The sequence below is a fragment of the Coregonus clupeaformis genome, chromosome 39 (genome assembly GCF_020615455.1).
Source record: "Coregonus clupeaformis isolate EN_2021a chromosome 39, ASM2061545v1, whole genome shotgun sequence".
NCBI classification, from domain to species: domain Eukaryota; kingdom Metazoa; phylum Chordata; class Actinopteri; order Salmoniformes; family Salmonidae; genus Coregonus; species Coregonus clupeaformis.
Window position 1 is genome coordinate 11769134 of NC_059230.1, and position 22113 is coordinate 11791246.

Consider the following 22113-nt stretch of genomic DNA (forward strand, 5'->3'; position numbering starts at 1 on the left):
CGATTGATATTTATTAATGTAATGTTACAGAAATCCTTCACTATTTGGTGAATCGATTTATTGACCAATTCAAGTGTTATATTTTCACTAGGCAAAGGTCTTCTTTCATGAAATACATTTAGTAGGGATATGAACCAACTTCACAGATTTGCAAACATGTTTTCAATTTTTATTGGGCATTCAACAGAGCATCTTCACTGTAGCAGCAATCAAAGCTCCCATCACAACAATCGCCACACTCACCACTGCCACATACTGCCCACTGCCTTGACCTCTGTGGGGGGCCTCCCTTCGAGTGCGTTTGACAGGTAGCAGAGGTGAGAGGGCAAAGGTTGGATTGACAGGGTGTTCAATAGAGACAATGCCGGTGTCGATGGCAGGGTAGCGGCACTGGACGGTCAGCCTGAAATAAAACAATTTTTGTAATAGAAATTAACATTTGAATAGTGTGAAAAGCGGTGTGTGTGTTTACCTATAAGGGGAGTCTCTGTGGGTGAGGGGGTCATCTGTGGGGAGAAGTTCTTGGGGGTACAGCACCTGGTTCTCATATACTAGGAAATTCCCCTCAACCTAGGTGAGGTAGAACATGTATGATTGAGTTAACACGTAACATGATGTAAGTCGCTTTGGATAAAAGCGTCTGCTAAATGGCATATTATATATTATTATATGATGAATCAACGTGCTAACACTCACGGTTGCAATGGTACCACAGGAATCCAGGGAGAAATTGAATAGGGCCCTGACGCTGTCCGTCTCTTGGGGGACACAGTTGGGGTCCAATAGGGTGGTGCGTTTTGGTTGGGTGGGTGGGATTGTACCTGACATATCAGTCACTATTACCATCCTCCCCTCTGGTAAGCACACTGGAAGTCAAGAGATATCTAGGATCAGTTTGAACATTGTTTGAATGAGGACACGTCGGTCAAGCCTTTCAATAGTACACCACAAGTGTGTGTTACCCAGTAGCTCTCTGACAGGGAAGCTGCAGCGCTGGATGAGGCTGTCCTCCACCCCGAGTGTGTCTGTATCCACCACACTGACCTCCAGCCGGCCAACAATACCCTGCAAACTCAGTTCCTAAAGCGGGAGGAGCCAGAGAGGAAGGGGAGGTTTTGATAATGAAAGCATCCAATACGTCGACTCACATCTGTACATAGATATATATATATATATATATATATATTTTTTTTTTTTAAATCACTATACCTGGCTCTCAAATTACTCTAAAGGCCTATATTCCCAGTGAACTAATCCTTAATTCACAAATGAATCCTAAATTGATGAAAAGCGGGTCATCTGTTGTACTGGGGCTTTAATGATATTGAGATTAGGACTTGTGTCAAAAGATAGTGGTACGGCATCCCTGGAGCAAATTAGGGATAAGTGCCTTGTTCAAGGGCACAGACAGATGTTTCACCTTGTTCAGCTCGGGTATTCAAACCAGCAACCTTTCGGTTACTGGCCCAACACTAACCGCTAGGCTACCTGCCGCCCTAGATATACAGAGCATTCGGAAAGTATTCAGACCGACTTTTTCCACATTGTTACGTTACAGCGTTATTCTAAAATTGATTAAATTATTTATTTTCTCTTCATCAATCTACACAATGACGAAGCAAAAACAGGTTTTTAGACATGAGAAAATGTATAAAAAAAACTGAAATATATTTACATAAGTATTCAGACCCTTTACTCAGTACTTTGTTCAAGTCTTCTTGGGTATGTTGTTACAAGTTTGGCACACCTGTATTTGGGGAGTTTCTCCCATTTCTCTCTGCAGATCCTCTCAAGCTCCTTCAGGTTGGATGGGGAGCATCGCTGCACAGCTATTGTCAGGCCTTTCCAGAGATGTTCGAGCGAGTTCAAGTCTGGGCTCTGGCTGGGCCACTCAAGGGCATTCAGACACTAGTCCCGAAGCCACTCCTGCGTTGTCTTGGCTGTGTGCTTAGGGTCATTGTCCTGTTGGAAGGTGAACCTTCACCCCAGTCGGAGGTTCTGAGCGCTCTGGTGCAGGTTTTCATCAAGGATCTCTATGTACTTTGCTCCATTCATCTTTCCCTCGATCCTGACTAGTTTCCCAGTCCCTGCCACTGAAAAACATCCCCACAGCATGATGCTGCCACCACGCTTCACCGTAGGGATGGTGCCAGGTTTCTTCCAGAAGTGACGCTTGGCATTCAGGCCAAAGACTTCAATCTTGGTTTCATCAAACCAGAGAATCTTGTTTCTCATGGTCTGAGAGTCCTTTAGGTGCCTTTTGGCAAACTCCAAGCGGGCTGTCATGTGCCTTTTACTGAGGAATGGCTTCCGTCTGGCCACTAACACAAAGGCCTGATTGGTGGAGTGCTGCAGAGATGGTTGTGCTTCTGGAAGATTCTCCCATCTCCACAGAGGAACTCTGGAGCTCTGTCAGAGTGACCATTGGGTTCTTGGTCACCTCCCTGACCAAGGCCCTTCTCCCCTGATTGCTCAGTTTGGCCGGGCGGCCAGCTCTAGGAAGAGTCTTGGCGGTTCCAAACTTCTTCCATTTAAGAATGATGGAGGCCACTGTGTTCTTGGTGACCTTCAATGCTGCATAAATGTTTTGGTACCCTTCCCCAGATCTGTGCCTCGACACAATCCTGTCTCTGAGCTCTACGGACAATTCCTTCGACCTCATGGCTTGATTTTTGCTCTGACATGCACTGTCAACTGTGAGACCTTATATAGACAGGTGTGTGACTTTCCAAATCATGTCAAATCAATTGAATTTACCACAGGTGGACTCCAATCAATTTGTAGAAACATCAAGGATGATCAATGGAAACAAGATGCACCAGAGTTCAATTTCGAGTCTCATACCAAATGGTCTGAATACTTATGTAAATAAAGTGTCTTTTTAATTTTTAATACATTTGCTAGAATTTCTAAAAACCAATTTTCACTGTCATTATGGGGTTGTGTGTAGATTGAGGATCAATTTTTGACTAAGGCTGTAACGTAACAAAATGTGGACAAAGGGTTCTGAATACTTTCCAAATGCACTGTATAGACCGGTTATTGGTTAAAGATTTCAGAGCTAGATAAAGAGAAGGATAGAGCACAACAATTGAAGAACCATTTTAATTTGACTAAGGTGGAAGAAACACAGCCATGAGAAAAGAGCCAGTTGAGTGGACAACCAAATCTCCAGTTAATGTAGTTAGATTTCCCTCCTCACCTCATAGGCCATGCCCGGACTATAGAGTGGGATCTCCACGCTAAAGTAGTCCTCCTCTGTTTCCACGGTGAAGCCCCCCATTTCCACTAGCTCCCAGTCCAGCCGGCGGGCCCCGAGGAAGAGCTCCCAGCTCCGCTCCTGGGCCCCATAGTGCAGCAGCACCAGGAGGCCCCTCTCTGTGCACTTACCCTCCAGCCTGAGAGGTTCTGGGGCTTGGAGGATGCATGGGGAGGAGAGGGTGGGGGAAAATGTAGAGGGGAGAGAAGGAGAAGATTGGCAAAAGAGTTGAGAGAGTGTAGGAATGAGGGATTTAAACAGGACAGGGAGGCAGGCAACCATGAGTTTAGTTTTAGTTCAACTGATTTTGTCAGGAGATCTTATTATATATATAAATAATCACCTGTCTGCTCTTGAACATCACTCACAATGGTGGCATTATGGTAGAAGACCTCTCCATGGGGTGAGATGGTCAGGGAAAAGGTGAGAGGGAGGGTGTACCTCCTATAGCCCCCATCAATATACTGACATACAAGGGGGAGAGCAGGTTACATTGCATCATTACATTATGAAGGTAAAAAAAAAAAAACTGCTAGTGAGATACACACACACAGTACATAACTGAAGTACACTGACTATACCAAACAATTGGTACACCTTCCTAATATTCAGTTCCCCCCAATACATTAACTTATACTAGATTAATCATACATTTTCGTTAACTGTAATCTCGTTAGTTATGTTCCAACGTTCCCTCCATCTTGGGCCAATATCAGTTATTAAGTCTTGGTTCCAATAGTTTATATTTTTTCAGAAGAGATTGTCAGTTGGCTAGGTTTTGTATAGTTTACTTATCATATTGAATATCCTCAAATAGGATTCCCACAAGATTGCTCTGATGTCCAAAAGATTTCAAATTGATACATCAGAAAAGCAGAACTTAATATTTGGTACAGAAACCTTTGTTTGCAATTACAGAGATCATACGTTTCCTGTAGGTCTTGACCAGGTTTGCACACACTGCAGCAGGGATTTTGGCCCACTCCTCAATACAGACCTTCTCCAGATCCTTCAGGTTTCGGGGCTGTCACTGGGCAATACGGACTTTCAGCTCTCTCCAAAGATTTTCTATTGGGTTCAGGTCTGGAGACTGGCTAGGCCACTCCAGGACCTTGAGATGCTTCTTACGGAGCCACTCCTTAGTTGCCCTGGCTGTGTGTTTTGGGTCGTTGTCATGCTGGAAGACCCAGCCACGACCCATCTTCAATGCTCTTACTGAGGGAAGGAGGTTGTTGGCCATCCATCCTCCCCTCAATACGGTGCAGTCGTCCTGTCCCCTTTGCAGAAAAGCATCCCCAAAGAATGATGTTTCCACCTCCATGCTTCACGGTTGGGATGGTGTTCTTGGGGTTGTACTCATCCTTCTCCCTCCTCCAAACACGGCGAGTGGAGTTTAGACCAAAAAGCTCTAATTTTGTCTCATCAGACCACATGACCTTCTCCCATTCCTCCTCTGGATCATCCAGATGGTCATTGGCAAACTTCAGACGGGCCTGGACATGCGCTGGCTTGAGCAGGGGGACCTTGCGTGCGCTGCAGGATTTCAATCCATGACGGCGTAGTGTGTTACTAATGGTTTTCTTTGAGACTGTGGTCCCAGCTCTCTTCAGGTCATTGACCAGGTCCTGCCGTGTAGTTCTGGGCTGATCCCTCACCTTCCTCATGATCATTGATGTCCCACGAGGTGAGATCTTGCATGGAGCCCCAGACCGAGGGTGATTGACTGTCATTTTGAACTTCTTCCATTTTCTAATAATTGAGCCAACAGTTGTTGCCTTCTCACCAAGCTGCTTGCCTATTGTCCTGTAGCCCATCCCAGCCTTGTGCAGGTCTACAATTTTATCCCTGATGTCCTTACACAGCTCTCTGGTCTTGGCCATTGTGGAGAGGTTGGAGTCTGTTTGATTGAGTGTGTGGACAGGTGTCTTTTATACAGGTAATGAGTGGAGAACAGGAGGGCTTCTTAAAGAAAAACGAACAGGTCTGTGAGAGCCAGAATTCTTACTGGTTGGTAGGTGATCAAATACTTATGTCATGCAATAAAATGCAAATTAATTACTTAAAAATCATACAATGTGATTTTCTGGATTTTTGTTTTAGATTCCGTCTCTCACAGTTGAAGTACACCTATGATAAAAATTACAGACCTCTACATGCTTTGTAAGTAGGAAAACCTGCAAAATCGGCAGTGTATCAAATACTTGTTCTCCCCACTGTATATGTAGCAAGTAAAAGTCTTGGGCAGCGAGTTGATACAATTCCAAGTCTGGAAGGTTAAAACCCCCCTCAAACTTAGGAAGATGTAAAACGTTCCTTTTTATGCTATGAATTTTATTTGGCCATATAAAGTCTGTTATGACCGAGTATACTTTTTTTTTTTATGTCTTTGGTGGGGTAATTGGTATTACCGAAAATAAATACAAAAACCTTGGGAGCCAAGCCATTCTAAAAGAGGTTTATTCCATCTGTAAGATTTATGGGTAGATTGTTCCATTTAATTATCTGCTTTCATATTGTTCAGTAATGGGATAAAGTTATCTTTATATGTTTGTTGTCACTTATTAAGCATCAGAAGTGGGTTATTTAATATTTTGTGGTCCACTTAAAGAATTGCTGTAGATCGTGCGTTATTCTTTTTCCCCGCGTTAATTTTATATCCTGAGATTTGAGTATTCTGAAATTATTTTTAGCAAAGTGGGCATTGAGTTTTCAATATTGGTCAGGTATATCAGGATTTCATCTGCAAAAAAGTTGAGTTTGTATTCATGTTTACCAATATCGATACCTGTTACGTGTGGGTCCTTTCTAATTATTTCTGCAAGCTGTTGAATTGCCAGTGCAAACAGGAGGGGGGAGAGGGGACATTCCTGTCTTGTGCCCCGTTCTAAAGCAATTTCATCAGATAATGTACTACGCCTATATTTTTGCTTCAGGACATTTATATAATATTTTTATAACATTTATTATTTCAGCTGGAAATTTGAAAGCTTCCAAAGTTTGAATAGGAGAGGCCATTCAAGACGGTCGAAAGCCTTTTCAGCATCAACAGCCATTATTGATGAATCTACATATCGTTTTGAGTATTGTATTAAACTGAAACATGTCCTTGTTTGTAAGTGTCTATTTTTTATAAACCCTTATTGATTGATATGTATCAAGTCTGATAAGACATTTGCCATTCTATTGCTTAGAAGCTTAGTTATTACAGTGGGGGGAAAAAGTATTTAGTCAGCCACCAATTGTGCAAGTTCTCCCACTTAAAAAGATGAGTGGCCTGTAATGTTCATCATGGGTACACGTCAACTATGACAGACAAATTGAGAAAAAAATCTTTCCAGAAAATCACATTGTAGGATCTTTAATGAATTTATTTGCAAATTATGGTGGAAAATAAGTATTTGGTCACCTACAAACAAGCAAGATTTCTGGCTCTCACAGACCTGTAACTTCTTCTTTAAGAGGCTCCTCTGTCCTCCACTCGTTACCTGTATTAATGGCACCTGTTTGAACTTGTTATCAGTATAAAAGACACCTGTCCACAACCTCAAACAGTCACACTCCAAACTCCACTATGGCCAAGACCAAAGAGCTGTCAAAGGACACCAGAAACAAAAGTGTAGACCTGCACCAGGCTGGGAAGACTGAATCTGCAATAGGTAAGCAGCTTGGTTTGAAGAAATCAAGTGTGGGAGCAATTATTAGGAAATGGAAGACATACAAGACCACTGATAATCTCCCTCGTTCTGGGGCTCCACGCAAGATCTCACCCCGTGGGGTCAAAATGATCACAAGAACGGTGAGCAAAAATCCCAGAACCACACGGGGGGACCTAGTGAATATGTAGGTATGAACACCATACCTACTGTGAAGCATGGGGGTGGAAACATCATGCTTTGGGGCTGTTTTTCTGCAAAGGGACCAGGACGACTGATCCGTGTAAAGGAAAGAATGAATGGGGCCATGTATCGTGAGATTTTGAGTGAAAACCTCCTTCCATCAGCAAGGGCATTGAAGATTAAACGTGGCTGGGTCTTTCAGCATGACAATGATCCCAAACACACCGCCCGGGCAACGAAGGAGTGGCTTCGTAAGAAGCATTTCAAGGTCCTGGAGTGGCCTAGCCAGTCTCCAGATCTCAACCCCATAGAAAATCTTTGGAGGGATTTGAAAGTCTGTGTTGCCCAGCGACAGCCCCAAAACATCACTGCTCTAGAGGAGATCTGCATGGAGGAATGGGCCAAAATACCAGCAACAGTGTGTGAAAACCTTGTGAAGACTTACAGAAAACGTTTGACCTGTGTCATTGCCAACAAAGGGTATATAACAAAGTATTGAGAAACTTTTGTTATTGACCAAATACTTATTTTCCACCATAATTTGCAAATAAATTCATTAAAAATCCTACAATGTGATTTTCTGGATTTTTTTCCCTCATTGTCTGTCATAGTTGACGTGTACCTATGATGAAAATTACAGGCCTCTCTTATCTTTTTAAGTGGGAGAACTTGCACAATTGGTGGCTGACTAAATACTTTTTTTCCCCACTATATTTTATTGTCACAATTTATTAAACTTATGAGTCTGTAAATGTATGGGACTCCAGATTTCTGGTTTTAATATACTGTAACTGAAATAAACTGTTTGATACATGGAACAAGGAAGTACTGAATTTAGTGACGTGTGTTGTCGTTTGTGTAAAATGTTAAATAGAATTCTATGGGAAAGCCATCCATTCCTGGTGATTTTCTCCGCATTCATGTTTTAACTATTTATTTTTGTGTGAGATCTGTTTACAGTGATTATTGTTTGTCTGATGGTATTTGCTTCAGGGCTGTTTAGTCTAAGAAGGCTATAGGATCCATCCAACTGTTGATCATTCTGATTTATATACATTTTTCATAGAAGCTTTTAGAATGGTCATTAATCACGTTATTTCTAAATTATCGCATTTGTATTGTATAACTGGTCTAGCATGTATTCGTTTTGTGAGACCTGCGAGATATTTACCAGGTTAATTTGTGATTAAGTAATATGCTTTGAGTTTAACCTGTAATTGCTGGCTCTCTTCAAAAGTAAAAGTTTGTATTCCTGCTTACAGTGAGGGGAAAAAAGTATTTCATCCCCTGCTGATTTTGTACGTTTGCCCACTGACAAAGAAATGATCAGTCTATAATTTTAATGGTAGGTTTATTTGAACAGTGAGAGACAGAATAACAAAACAAAAAATCCAGAAAAATGCATGTCAAAAATGTTATAAATTGATTTGCATTTTAATGAGGGAAATAAGAATTTGACCCCTCTGCAAAACATTACTTAGTACTCTGTGGCAAAACCCTTGTTGGCAATCGTAGAGGTCAGACGTTTCTTGTAGTTGGCCACCAGGTTTGCACACATCTCAGGAGGGATTTTGTCCCACTCCTCTTTGCAGATCTTCTCCAAGTCATTAAGGTTTCGAGGCTGACGTTTGGGAACTTGAACCTTCAGCTCCCTCCACAGATTTTCTATGGGATTAAGGTCTGAAGACTGCCTAGGCCACTCCAGGACCTTAATGTGCTTCTTCTTGAGCCACTCCTGTTGCCTTGGCCGGGTGTTTTGGGTCATTGTCATGCTGGAATACCCATCCACGACCCATTTTCAATGCCCTGGCTGAGGGAAGGAGGTTCTCACCCAAGATTTGACGGTACATGGCCCCGTCCATCGTCCCTTTGATGCGGTGAAGTTGTCCTGTCCCCTTAGCAGAAAAACACCCCCAAAGCATAATGTTTCCACCTCTATGTTTGACGGTGGGGATGGTGTTCTTGGGGTCATAGGCAGCATTCCTCCTCCTCCAAACACGGCGAGTTGAGTTGATGCCAAAGAGCTCGATTTTGGTCTCATCTGACCACAACACTTTCACCCAGTTCTCCTCTGAATCATTCAGATATTCATTGGCAAACTTCAGACGGCCCTGTATATGTGCTTTCTTGAGCACGGGGACCTTGCGGGCGCTGCAGGATTTCAGTCCTTCACAGCATAGTGTGTTACCAATTGTTTTCTTGGTGACTATGGTCCCAGATGCCTTGAGATCATTGACAAGATCCTCCCGTGTAGTTCTGGGCTGATTCCTCACCGTTCTCATGATCATTGCAACTCCACGAGGTGAGATCTTGCATGGAGCCCCAGGCCGAGGGAGATTGACAGTTATTTAGTGTTTCTTCCATTTGCAAATAATCGCACCAACTGTTGTCACCTTCTCACCAAGCTGCTTGGCGATGGTCTTGTAGCCCATTCCAGCCTTGTGTAGGTCTACAGTCTTGTCCCTGACATCCTTGGAGAGCTCTTTGGTCTTGGCCATGGTGGTGAGTTTGGAATCTGATTGATTGCTTCTGTGGACAGGTGTCTTTTATACAGGTAAACTGAGATTAGGAGCACTCCCTTTAAGAATGTGCTCCTAATCTCAGCTCGATACCTGTATAAAAGACACCTGGGAGCCAGAAATCTTTCTGATTGAGAGGGGGTCAAATACTTATTTCCCTCAATAAAATGCAAATCAATTTATAACATTTTTGACGTCATTATACATACATTGGAGAAAGACTGCCACTTAAGTAATGTGGTCGGTTTGTAAACTCAGCAAAAATAGAAACGTCCCTTTTTCAGGACCCTATCTATAAAAGATCATACGTAAAAATCCAAATAACTTCACAGATCTTCATTGTAAAAGGGTTTAAACACTGTTTCCCATGCTTGTTCAATGAACCATAAACAATTAATGAACATGCACCTGTGGAATGGTCGTTAAGACACTAACAGCTTACAGACGGTAGGCAATTAAGGTCACAGTTATGAAAACTTAGGACACTAAGAGGCCTTTCTACTGACTCTGAAAAACACAAAAAGAAAGATGCCCAGGGTCCCTGCTCATCTGCGTGAACGTGCCTTAGGCATGCTGCAAGGACGCATGAGGACTGCAGATGTGGCCAGGGCAATAAATTGCAATGTCCGTACTGTGAGACGCCTAAGACAGCGCTACAGGGAGAGGACGGACAGCTGATTGTCCTCAAAGTGGCAGACCACGTGTAACAACACCTGCACAGGATCGGTACAGCCTGGATGGCAACAACAACTGCCCGAGTTACACCAGCAACGTACAATCCCTCCATCAGTGCTCAGACTGTCCGCAATAGGCTGAGAGAGGCTGGACTGAGGGCTTGTAGGCATGTTGTAAGGCAGGTCCTAATCAGACATCACCGGCAACAACGTCGCCAATGGGCACAAACCCACCATCGATGGACCAGACAGGACTGGCAAAAAGTGCTCTTCACTGACAAGTTGCGGTTTTGTCTCACCCAGGGGTGATGGTTGGATTCGTGTTTATCGTCGAAGGAATGAGCGTTACACCGAGGCCTGTACTCTGGAGCGGGATCGATTTGGAGGTGGAGGGTCCGTCATGGTCTGGGGCGGTGTGTCACAGCATCATCGGACTGAGCTTGTTGTCATTGCAGGCAATCGCATCGTTGTGCATTACAGGGAAGACATCCTCCTCGCTCATGTGTTACCCTTCCTGCAGGTTCATCCTGACATGACCCTCCAGCATGACAATGCCACCAGCCATACTGCTCGTTCTGTGTGTGATTTCCTGCAAGACAGGAATGTCAGTGTTCTGCCACGGCCAGCGAAGAGCCCAGATCTCAATCCCATTGAGCACGTCTGGGACCTGTTGGATTGGAGGGTGTCCCATAAATGTCCGGGAACTTGCAGGTGCCTTGGTGGAAGAGTGGGGTAACATCTCCTCCATCTCCAGCACTGCCGGGAATCAGAGTTGAAACTTGACTCCTTTTTTCTCCAGGGACTATCTGATAGGAATGAATTGCTTACCATTTTTCCTCAGCTAAGCAGACAGATCCTGGATGAATCTAATGGACTGGCCATGGATTTTAATCTCCTTTCCCCCCTGTGCCTTCAGAAAGTCAACTTTGGTCTGATAGTTCCACAGCGTAAAGATGACCATGCGAGGGCATTTAGCGTTCTTCTGTTTCACGCCGATCCGATGGCTTCGCTCCAGATCCTCCGGTGATTCATCCATGCCATCTTCGTCTACTAAAGTTTGCATCTTTGTTTTCAGAAGGCCCGTTTTGTTGTCCAGTTCGTCCACCCTGTGTATATGGCATATCTAACATGATAGACTTCCCATTCGAGCAAATCTACTTTTAACAAACAGATTGTAACAGTTTGTTTGTTTTGGTGAGCATTGAGATCATTTTAGATATGTTTTCCTGGATATCCTTCAGCTGTTCATTGCCCTCATTTGAATTTCCAAGTTGCTCTGTCTTTTCCTGTAAGGGAAGCAATGGCTTGTTGGGTTCCAGTCCCTTTACCCAAAGATTAGTTTGCTGTTGTATATAACTGACCACTCACTCTCTCTTGGTTGCTTGGGTATATATTGATCTATCAATTTTAGAGGCTTAATTTAAACCATGTTGTGTAGTTTCGACATATAACCACAATTTTGACGGTACAAAACAGAGCTATTCACACCCCATGCGTCCTATCGGTATGCACATGTGCCTCTTCGGTTGGTGGACCATTGTTGAAACACACAGGAAACTGTTGAGCGTGAAAAACCCAGCAGCATTGCAGTTCTTGACACAAACCGGGCACCTACTACCATAGCCCGTTCAAAAGGCACTTAAATATTTTGTCTTGCCCATTCACCCTCTAAATTGCACACATACATCCATGTCTCAATTGTCTCAAGGCTTAAAAATCCTTCTTTAACCTGTCTCCTCCCCTTCAGTTACACTGATTGAAGTGGATTTTACCCCACTAGAGTCGCTTTTCACGACCCCGCGTAAATCTAATTAGCATAATTTTACAAATCAGTCAGTTTAAGCTAGAGATATACAGTGGGGAGAACAAGTATTTGATACACTGCCGATTTTGCAGGTTTACCTACTTACAAAGCATGTAGAGGTCTGTAATTTTTATCATAGGTATACTTCAACTGTGAGAAACGGAATCTAAAACAAAAATCCAGAAAATCACATTGTATGATTTTTAAGTAATTAATTTGCATTTTATTGCATGACATAAGTATTTGATACATCAGAAAAATAAGAACTTAATATTTGGTACAGAAACCTTTGTTTGCAATTACAGAGATCATACGTTTCCTGTAGGTCTTGACCAGGTTTGCACACACTGCAGCAGGGATTTTGGCCCACTCCTCCATACAGACCTTCTCCAGATCCTTCAGGTTTCGGGGCTGTCGCTGGGCAATACGGACTTTCAGCTCCATCCAAAGATTTTCTATTGGGTTCAGGTCTGGAGACTGGCTAGGCCACTCAAGGACCTTGAGATGCTTCTTACAGAGATGCTTCTTACAGAGCCACTCCTTAGTTGCCCTGGCTGTGTGTTTTGGGTCGTTGTCATGCTGGAAGACCCAGCCACGACCCATCTTCAATGCTCTTACTGAGGGAAGGAGGTTGTTGGTAGAAGATCTCGCGATACATGGCCCCATCCATCCTCCCCTCAATACGGTGCAGTCGTCCTGTCCCCTTTGCAGAAAAGCATCCCCAAAGAATGATGTTTCCACCTCCATGCTTCACAGTTGGGATGGTGTTCTTGGGGTTGTACTCATCCTTCTTCTTCCTCCAAACACAGCGAGTGGAGTTTAGACCAAAAAGCTATATTTTTGTCTCATCACACCACATAACCTTCTCCCATTCCTCCTCTGGATCATCCAGATGGTCATTGGCAAACTTCAGACGGACCTGGACATGCGCTGGCATGAGCAGGGGGACCTTGCGTGCGCTGCAGGATTTTAATCCATGACGGCGTAGTGTGTTACTAATGGTTTTCTTTGAGACTGTGGTCCCAGCTCTCTTCAGGTCATTGACCAGGTCCTGCCGTGTAGTTCTGGGCTGATCCCTCACCTTCCTCATGATCATTGATGCCCCACGAGGTGAGATCTTGCATGGAGCCCCAGACCGAGGGTGATTGACCGTCATCTTGAACTTCTTCCATTTTCTAATAATTGCGCCAACAGTTGTTGCCTTCTCACCAAGCTGCTTGCCTATTGTCCTGTAGCCCATCCCAGCCTTGTGCAGGTCTACAATTTTATCCCTGATGTCCTTACACAGCACTCTGGTCTTGGCCATTGTGGTTGGAGTCTGTTTGATTGAGTGTGTGGACAGGTGTCTTTTATACAGGTAATGAGTGGAGAACAGGAGGGCTTCTTAAAGAAAAACGAACAGGTCTGTGAGAGCCGGAATTCTTACTGGTTGGTAGGTGATCAAATACGTATGTCATGCAATAAAATGCAAATTAATTACTTAAAAATCATACAATGTGATTTTTCTGGATTTTTGTTTTAGATTCCGTCTCACAGTTGAAGTGTACCTATGATAAAAATTACAGTCCTCTACATGCTTTGTAAGTAGGAAAACCTGCAAAATCGTATATATTTTTTTGCATTGGATGCGTCTCAATCCACTGAGGTCACACTTCTGCATCTGCGGTGAAAGGTAACAGAGCTATAGCGGTGGTTGTCAGACCATGAGACATCCCGATAATCGGTCTTCTCACAAAATCGGCAGACGAGTCCCAAGACGTTCAGAAGTCGGTACAGCCGATCTGCCAACTGCTATCTGTAGCGTCCGAACAGTTTGGGCACACTAATATGACCCCTCTGTGGAAAGGCAAGACTCTCACGAACATGGACATGTCGGTTTGCTCTAGGACGCCCACAGGCCTCACAAGACTCGTCTAAACGTCCCCCAGTACCAGTTGAAAAAAATGTATGGAAGTTTATATGGAGACTGTTCAGTGCCAAAAATAAGGGGTTAAATATATGTACAAAAAAATAAAAATCCTGATCTTTCTTATATCTCTCAGATATAGGACAGACACTTCAGAACAAACTTCCTTTAGATGTATTTTTGGGACCATCTGTTGTTCCATGTAGTGAATCTGTTTTTCAATGCATTTGTATGGGCTAATAGTAAGGCCAAATTAAAATGTTCATAAAAAAATGAAATGGGGATACTTCAAGGGGTCTTAAAATCCTAAATCAAATAGCTAAATGATCCTTGGTATGACCTTCTTAAAACAATTCCATATAGCTTAGTAGAACCTCCCCCGGCTTGGAAAGGGCTTAGACTGTAGAGGGCTTAACAAGTGACATCAATAAGGGATCATAGCTTTCATCTAGATTCACCTGGTCAGCCTGTGTCATGGAAATGTTCTTAATGTTTTGTATACTCACTGTACATCTCTACAATTGGTTCTTCTCTCCGCCTCTCTTCATTTGTCTTACCTTCTGAAGAACAGAGGGGTGTGAGAAGGGGGCACGAAGCTGGTAGGAGTGTGACCCGTTGGGGTAGGGGACCTGGACCCAGGACAAAGTGTCCCCCTCACTCCCCCCGGTGACGTTGTGGAGGGACACGTCAGGAGGGAACACACCCAGGGAGACAGAGAACACCTTCTGGGACGATATGGTGTCTGGGGAGGGAACAGAGTTAGTGGGTGTGGAGTCATGATCAAAGCATGCAAACAGATTGGTATTGAAATTACTGTTAACTGATGTGGGTTTTAGTGACAATCTAATTCACCTTTCTTTTTCTTTCAATCTATCCCATAAATATGCAGCCTCCAGCATGTTTTGTAACTTATGCCAGTTTTCGAGCAGTGGCCAACCATTGTGGTAATATAGCAAATTTGGCCGAATTCATTCAAAGCAGAGATTCATATTTGAGTACTCATAGTAGATGGATACTGACGGTCTGTGAGTGTGGGGGTCCAGGGGACATAGGAGGTCTTGAGGAACCTGAAAGAGCGATGCTGGGTGAGGTGCCACCGGTCATCCTCCCACTGGTGCAGGTAGAATAGGTCTACAGACACAGACTGGCTGTACTGGCCCTCCAACACACCACTCTGGGACAAGAAAGAGCAGTGGGGAAAAAAAGTATTTAGTCAGCCACCAATTGTGCAAGTTCTCCCACTTAAAAAGATGAGAGAGGCCTGTAATTTTCATCATAGGTACACATCAACTATGACAGACAAAATGAGAAAAAAAAATCCAGAAAATCACATTGTAGGATTTTTAATGAATTTATTTGCAAATTATGGTGGAAAATAAGTATTTGGTCAATAACAAAAGTTTCTCAATACTTTGTTATATACCCTTTGTTGGCAATGACACAGGTCAAACGTTTTCTGTAAGTCTTCACAAGGTTTTCACACACCGTTGCTGGTATTTTGGCCCATTCCTCCATTCAGATCTCCTCTAGAGCAGTGATGTTTTGAGGCTGTCGCTGGGCAACACGGACTTTCAACTCCCTCCAAAGATTTTCTATGGGGTTGAGATTTGGAGACTGGCTAGGCCACTCCAGGACCTTGAAATGCTTCTTACGAAGCCACTCCTTCGTTGCCCGGGCAGTGTGTTTGGGATCATTGTCATGCTGAAAGACCCAGCCACGTTTAATCTTCAATGCCCTTGCTGATGGAAGGAGGTTTTCACTCAAAATCTCACGATACATGGCCCCATTCATTCTTTCCTTTACACGGATCAGTCGTCCTGGTCCCTTTGCAGAAAAACAGCCCCAAAGCATGATGTTTCCACCCCCATGCTTCACAGTAGGTATGGTGTTCTTTGGATGCAACTCCGCATTCTTTGTCCTCCAAACACAACGAGTTGAGTTTTTACCAAAAAGTTATATTTTGGTTTCATCTGACCATATGACATTCTCCCAATCCTCTTCTGGATCATCCAAATGCACTCTAGCAAACTTCAGACGGGCCTGGACATGTACTGGCTTAAGCAGGGGGACACGTCTGGCACTGCAGGATCTGAGTCCCTGGCGGCGTAGTGTGTTACTGATGGTAGGCTTTGTTACTTTGGACCCAGCTCTCTGCAGGTCATTCACTAGGTCCCCCCGTGTGGTTCTGGGATTTTTGCTCACCGTTCTTGTGATCATTTTGACCCCACGGGGTGAGATCTTGCGTGGAGCCCCAGATCGAGGGAGATTATCAGTGGTCTTGTATGTCTTCCATTTCCTAATAATTGCTCCCACAGTTGATTTCTTCAAACCAAGCTGCTTACCTATTGCAGATTCAGTCTTCCCAGCCTGGTGCAGGTCTACAATTTTGTTTCTGGTGTCCTTTGACAGCTCTTTGGTCTTGGCCATAGTGGAGTTTGGAGTGTGACTGTTTGAGGTTGTGGACAGGTGTCTTTTATACTGATAACAAGTTCAAACAGGTGCCATTAATACAGGTAACGAGTGGAGGACAGAGGAGCCTCTTAAAGAAGAAGTTACAGGTCTGTGAGAGCCAGAAATCTTGCTTGTTTGTAGGTGACCAAATACTTATTTTCCACCATAATTTGCAAATAAATACATTAAAAATCCTACAATGTGATTTTCTGGAGAAAAAAAATCTCAATTTGTCTGTCATAGTTGACGTGTACCTATGATGAAAATTACAGGCCTCTCATCTTTTTAAGTGGGAGAACATGCACAATTGGTGGCTGACTAAATACTTTTTTCCCCCACTGTATGTGTGTATGTATGTATGTATGTATGTATGCATGTGTGTGTACCTTAACATGTGTTCCCTCGGCTCCGAATGGAACGCTGACCTCCACCACTCCATCCCTCAGGCTGATCTCATACCCCCTCTCCTTGATCACAGACTCACTCAGGGCAAGCGTCTCCACTCCTATTCTCATGCCTCTGTCCCTGAACCTCCCATGGACCAGGGGGGAGAGGACATGGGGGACAGGCCAGAGCAGGTGGGCACCATCCACTGTCGCCTCATCTTTGGGAGTTAAGGGAGGCAGGGAGGGATGGGGGGAGCAGTAAGAATAAGGAGATTGTAGCGTCAAAAGAGGATTGCAGATTAAAGTCAAAGCTAAGATTCTCATTGTCATTTGTATGCCCTAATAAATAGACCACGTACTCATGGAGCAGGCCACTGTGGCATCGATGGCAAGGAACTTCCCTTGATGTGGATACAGGATCGTAGCATTGACCACTTCCAACTCCACACCTTTCTCCTGTGTGTGCATAGGCGTGGTCAAGTGAAAGACAAGAGTTAGTCTAACGTGTATACCAATATATTCAGAGCACAGTAAACACCCTCATCAGAAGTACCTTGATGGTGTATGAGAGGGGTGAGGAGTAGGGGCAGCGCAGGATAATCCTGGAGCCTGACTCAGAGAGGTAGTAGCCCAGGGCACTGGCCTCTGCCATGGTCCTGGGTCTAACCTCCCCTTGGGTGTGGCCTGGTCTGTGGAACATCATGCCTCTCTTTTCCACCTCCTCTTTCTTCTGTCCAGAGTCTAACGCAGCTGGTCCCTTTATGGACACCTTGGAGAACAATTAAAGGAGAGACACAGTGTAATTAAAACATAACCGATTTGAAACATGTAAGTTTGACACAGAAGTTTGGCAAAGTTCCAGGCGCAGATGGACAGTACATTTCTATTCTATTGTGATCTGATGGACCTGTAAGTCACCTCCATGTAGCTCTCCTCACAGACGAGCTCCCGGATGCCCCAGGGCCACTGGGGGGCGCAGTGGAGCAGGAAGGGGTACCCTAGGTCCCTCCCATTCACCTGCCGGTTCACCAACCACACCTTCAGACGGAACTCAGAGTCCCACTGCACAGAAGAGGTTCTTATTCAATTCAGTTAATCAGAAAACAAGTTAGAAGTCAAGCTAATTCACTTGGATTCATTATTATATTGATGATTGAGATGGAAGGACAATTTGGCTTCTATACAGTCGACTCCTGATTTGTACACATCCTAATTCCTACACAACTCATTCAGTCCAAGCCATTGCATATCCAAATTTGACTGTATATACACCAGTATATTGAATATATATCAATTTTGGGTCAATCAAGTCCACCTGGTTGTTGACGTGGCAGGCGAGGAACGAGGCACGGAACACCAGGTCTCCATGGTGATTGAAGAGCACGGTGTAGCCACACTCAGTGGCCTTTTGGCCAGACAGGAAGTGAACTCCCTGGTGGTCTGATGACAACAGAGGTTTAGAGAAAGTATGCATCAATATTCACAGTGCAGCTGGCTATGGTGTCTTCATACTGATAGATAGAGGACTCAAGTGCCCAAAACCTAGTTTTAGCATGGGCAGCGCCATTGAGGACTTTCACAATTTTAGTAGTCAACTGGGTGGAACGGCCTATGGGTTAAGGAAGGATCACATAATTCCATCCAGGTCATCAGGAGAGATCAGCCAATGAATTATACTCGTGAGCAAACATTCCATGACTGCAGGTGGCAGTAAATCCCCAACGTGGGCTTTATACCTACACACTCAAGGTGGCAGTATGCACCCTTTCAGTTTGTTTACCAACTCATAGCAGTAGTAGACCAAAAATGTATTTGAAATGGAGATGGCCTCAATGGTGGTACCTGTGCTCTCAGGCGCCATAATGGGACCTATACAATGTTACATTCTCTAACTAACTATCTCTATGGGTGTACTCCACATTCAAATGACATTCTTGTTCTCCGAAACGTTCACATTCTAGACAAGTTCAGTCTAAGATGATCAAGTACAACACACCAGTGGCAGTTGGGTAAAAGGCTGTATCCATATTTCAACCAATAATATTACACTCGCACCTTGAACATCGAATCGGATCATAGGGCCAAGGAAGCCAGACTTGACAAACAGCCAGAAGTGACGTTCATGACACTCAGACCGGAATGTTCCTATAACACAAGACAGATGGAATCATTACCATAAACTCATTGACACAGAACATGTTTTGTTTAGTATGAATCAGGCATAAAAGTGAAGAGGCTGATTAAACAGTGGTATGCTGTTTAATGAACAGATGTTTGTTTATGGTGTATCCATCTGTCTATGACACAGAAATTAACCACATTCAATCACAATAACAACATGGTGAATGAATAATATGAATCTGTACAGTTTTGTGTTCTTGTTTCAGGGTTATTTACAAATCCTGGCAGATATGCATGCATCATCTAAGTGCATCTAAGATTCACTTTTATTGTGAATCTTTTATTGGATGATGTCCAAATATATCTATTTTTGCATTGGAGTCTCAGTTTCGGATTTGTCCACATTTGACAAGTGTGCGAGACAAGGCATTTGGCAGAAGTCTCCTTTACTGTATTGCTACTAAGAAAGGTTATGCGGCAGGTAGCTTAGTGGTTAAGAGCGTTGTGCCAGTAACCGAAAGGTCGCTGGTTCTAATCCCCAAGCCGACTAGGTGAAAAATCTGTAGATGTGCCCTTGAGCAAGGCACTTAACCCTAATTGCTCCTGTAAATCGCTCTGGATTAGAGCGTCTGCTAAATGCTAAAATGTAATGCTGTAAATGGCCACCAGGGGACGACATAGTTCTAGTGAGAGAATCAGTCTGGTGGGTGAGAGCAGGGCTGTATTCATTACGTCTTGCAATGGAAACAGTTGACCATTTAAGGACCAAACCGAAAAAAACGTCACGGGGAGGGACCATACTGAATTTGTCCAATAGAAACTTGTTTCAAAACATTTTCCATTTGGAGTATACGATTTGTTGCAAAACGTTTTGAAAAATACTACATTTTTTGCAACAGAATCGTGATAATGAATACACCCCTGTGGTGTAATCCGTTGCAAAACGTTATGGACAAATGAAACCGTTTACTCCCAACGGAAAACGTTTTGCAATGAAAACGAGAGTTTATATTGGACAAAATTCAGGTAGGTTGTACCAGTTGGTTCTGTTTGCTTCCTAGTAAATAAACAACAGCACTGTAAATCGAATCAAACTTACCAACTGGTACAGGAGTTGGGATACTGAGTGTAGCACAGGGTAACAGTATGCTGGAAGAAATATTGGTAGAAGTGAGGAATTCAAATGTATATATGGATTACCTATTATATTACTGTGACCAGAACCTACCACAGTCACTACATTCACCTCTTAAAACTCACCCCATAATTATTATACAATGTATGGTCATGTTTGGTATAGTGTAATGGTAACGTGAAAAGTTACTTAATTTCTATTTCCTTATCTTTCTCTATTTTCTTTTGCAATTCATCAAACTTCGTCCATGATTGGCACCTTTTTGACTGTCAGTGGCAGCCACACCTGTCCATTCCCTAATTGGTAGAGAGCTGATTGCTTTCATAGGATCCACCAATCAACAAGGCACAATCAATAAGCGCTAGTTGGCTGCCAACTCGCGATAAAAGTAGACAATTTTCAAGCAAATATTCAAACCCCATTCATTAATTGGCCATCATACGTATTTCTAAAATCACCATGGGCTTAAATGTATCGGCCTAACCAACAGGTCCACATATGCCAAGACCCGCATTTATCCTACGTTTCTTTGTTACACGGGAATATACAGATGATCCCTTGCGTGTGTTAGACAACTGAGAGATGAGCTCGAAGAACAAGTGTCTCCCGAAAGAAGATCTATAATGTAGATCTCTGTCTTTAAAGAACATTTTATAATTGTATCGCAGAAAGACCATAAACAGCTGATGCAGAATAAATTAAAATATGAATGAAAAAGAGGGAAGGAATATGTGCGTTTGCAATTGCAAATTTTTTATGTAGGTTTGACAGCGCAACTTAACGCACAGCAAATGTGCTAAAATACAGTTCTAGGTTTAGATTTTTACAGTGACAACAAGATGAGCAGCGCCACTGTAAGTAACCAGCCTAAAACAAGGCATCTATTTTGTTTCGTAAATGAATCATTATGAATCGGTTGATTATAATGAAATGTGTCCTGTAGCCTATTTAGGCCTATTCAATCACCCACAGTTGAAATGTTATCGAATGATTCAAATACAGCTCGTGATATTCTTTGAGTCATATTTCCTTTGCATTCATAACCATGCATTTAAGTGGCATTAGATGTATTTATTGTGCACCATATTAGGCTACTTGTCAAGGATGCTGACAAAATAAAATATGTTAATGTCTGTGTGTGGCACGAGGGAGCAGAGGAAGAAACTGCATCACTTTCTGACAGACCTGGCCTTATTGGGATCATTGCAGGTTAGTTCTTATAGTTCTAGAACCAGATAAATCTCCATCCAATCGATGTGTAAATGATTTAAAGGGCCAGAAAACATTAATTATGCAACAAGCTCTCACAGTCTCACTGCAGAATTAGACGTTCATCCATGTTCCAAAACATCACATTTCGAAGTGTTTTTGTTGCTCTGTATCATTCCATTTCTACAAACCTCAAATGTCGAATTTAAGTTTAGGCACTTATTCCAAATGGTTAAGGTAAGGGTTTGGGATAGGGTTAAAACAAAAAACAGTGTCTGCGACTGAATTACACCCATCCACCTCCCCTGTCCACAAAACCCAAGCCTACTTGATGGTAATAGCACTCACTGTTGCCCCTAGTGGCCGTTTTTAAGGCATTTCCTGACCTCCTCAAGACATCTATTGACCATCAACTCCACCATGTCTACCTTGTTTTCTCAAACATCCAGAAATGGACGACGAGCCATTCATTTAAGTCTATATTATGATGGTTCTTTTATTCCAGGACAGTAATGAGAAAACATTTTAAAACAGAGGGAAACAGGGAAATTCTATCTTAACTTGTCCAATTAGAACACAGCTATTGTGTGCCATACTGAACATGCCCCTGGTCTCCCCCCTCAGGGTTGGCATTCCCCTGGGTTCATGGTGTCGGCAGCCTCCTCCTTCAGTAGCAGTGCCTCATCCAGCAGCACCTACAGCCTGGCTAGTGACACCAGATCCTCCCTGCCCGGGGACCACCAGGGGCCTCATCAGGATACTCACAGAATAATGTAGCTATAGTTTTCCACAGGGGCAGCAGTGAGGCCCATC

General features: G+C 43.4%; 1 protein-coding gene across 1 annotated transcript; it reads right to left on the reverse strand.

The window, feature by feature from the left end:
* Positions 1 to 152: 152 nt before the first annotated feature.
* LOC121554640 lies at positions 153 to 20307 on the reverse strand. The gene is made up of 16 exons (XM_041868299.1): positions 20217 to 20307; positions 20056 to 20105; positions 18891 to 18980; positions 18151 to 18275; positions 17754 to 17897; positions 17389 to 17604; positions 17195 to 17291; positions 16836 to 17053; positions 15019 to 15172; positions 14556 to 14740; positions 3603 to 3723; positions 3203 to 3414; positions 963 to 1080; positions 697 to 866; positions 473 to 570; positions 153 to 403 (listed from the first exon to the last, which is right to left on the reverse strand). Exons 1-16 carry the CDS (start codon positions 20243 to 20245, stop codon positions 181 to 183), a joined length of 2250 nt encoding a protein of 749 aa, XP_041724233.1. The 5' UTR covers positions 20246 to 20307; the 3' UTR covers positions 153 to 180.
* Between the last annotated feature and the right edge of the window lie 1806 nt (positions 20308 to 22113).

Coding starts and splice junctions, on each gene's coding strand:
- LOC121554640 (XM_041868299.1), bottom strand. CDS start 20,245: ATGACCATACATTGTATAATAATTATGGG. Junction 20,106..20,216: donor CATTGTATAATAATTATGGG/GTGAGTTTTAAG, acceptor TATTTCTTCCAG/CATACTGTTACCCTGTGCTA. Junction 867..962: donor CCCTGTCAGAGAGCTACTGG/GTAACACACACT, acceptor CTTGACTTCCAG/TGTGCTTACCAGAGGGGAGG.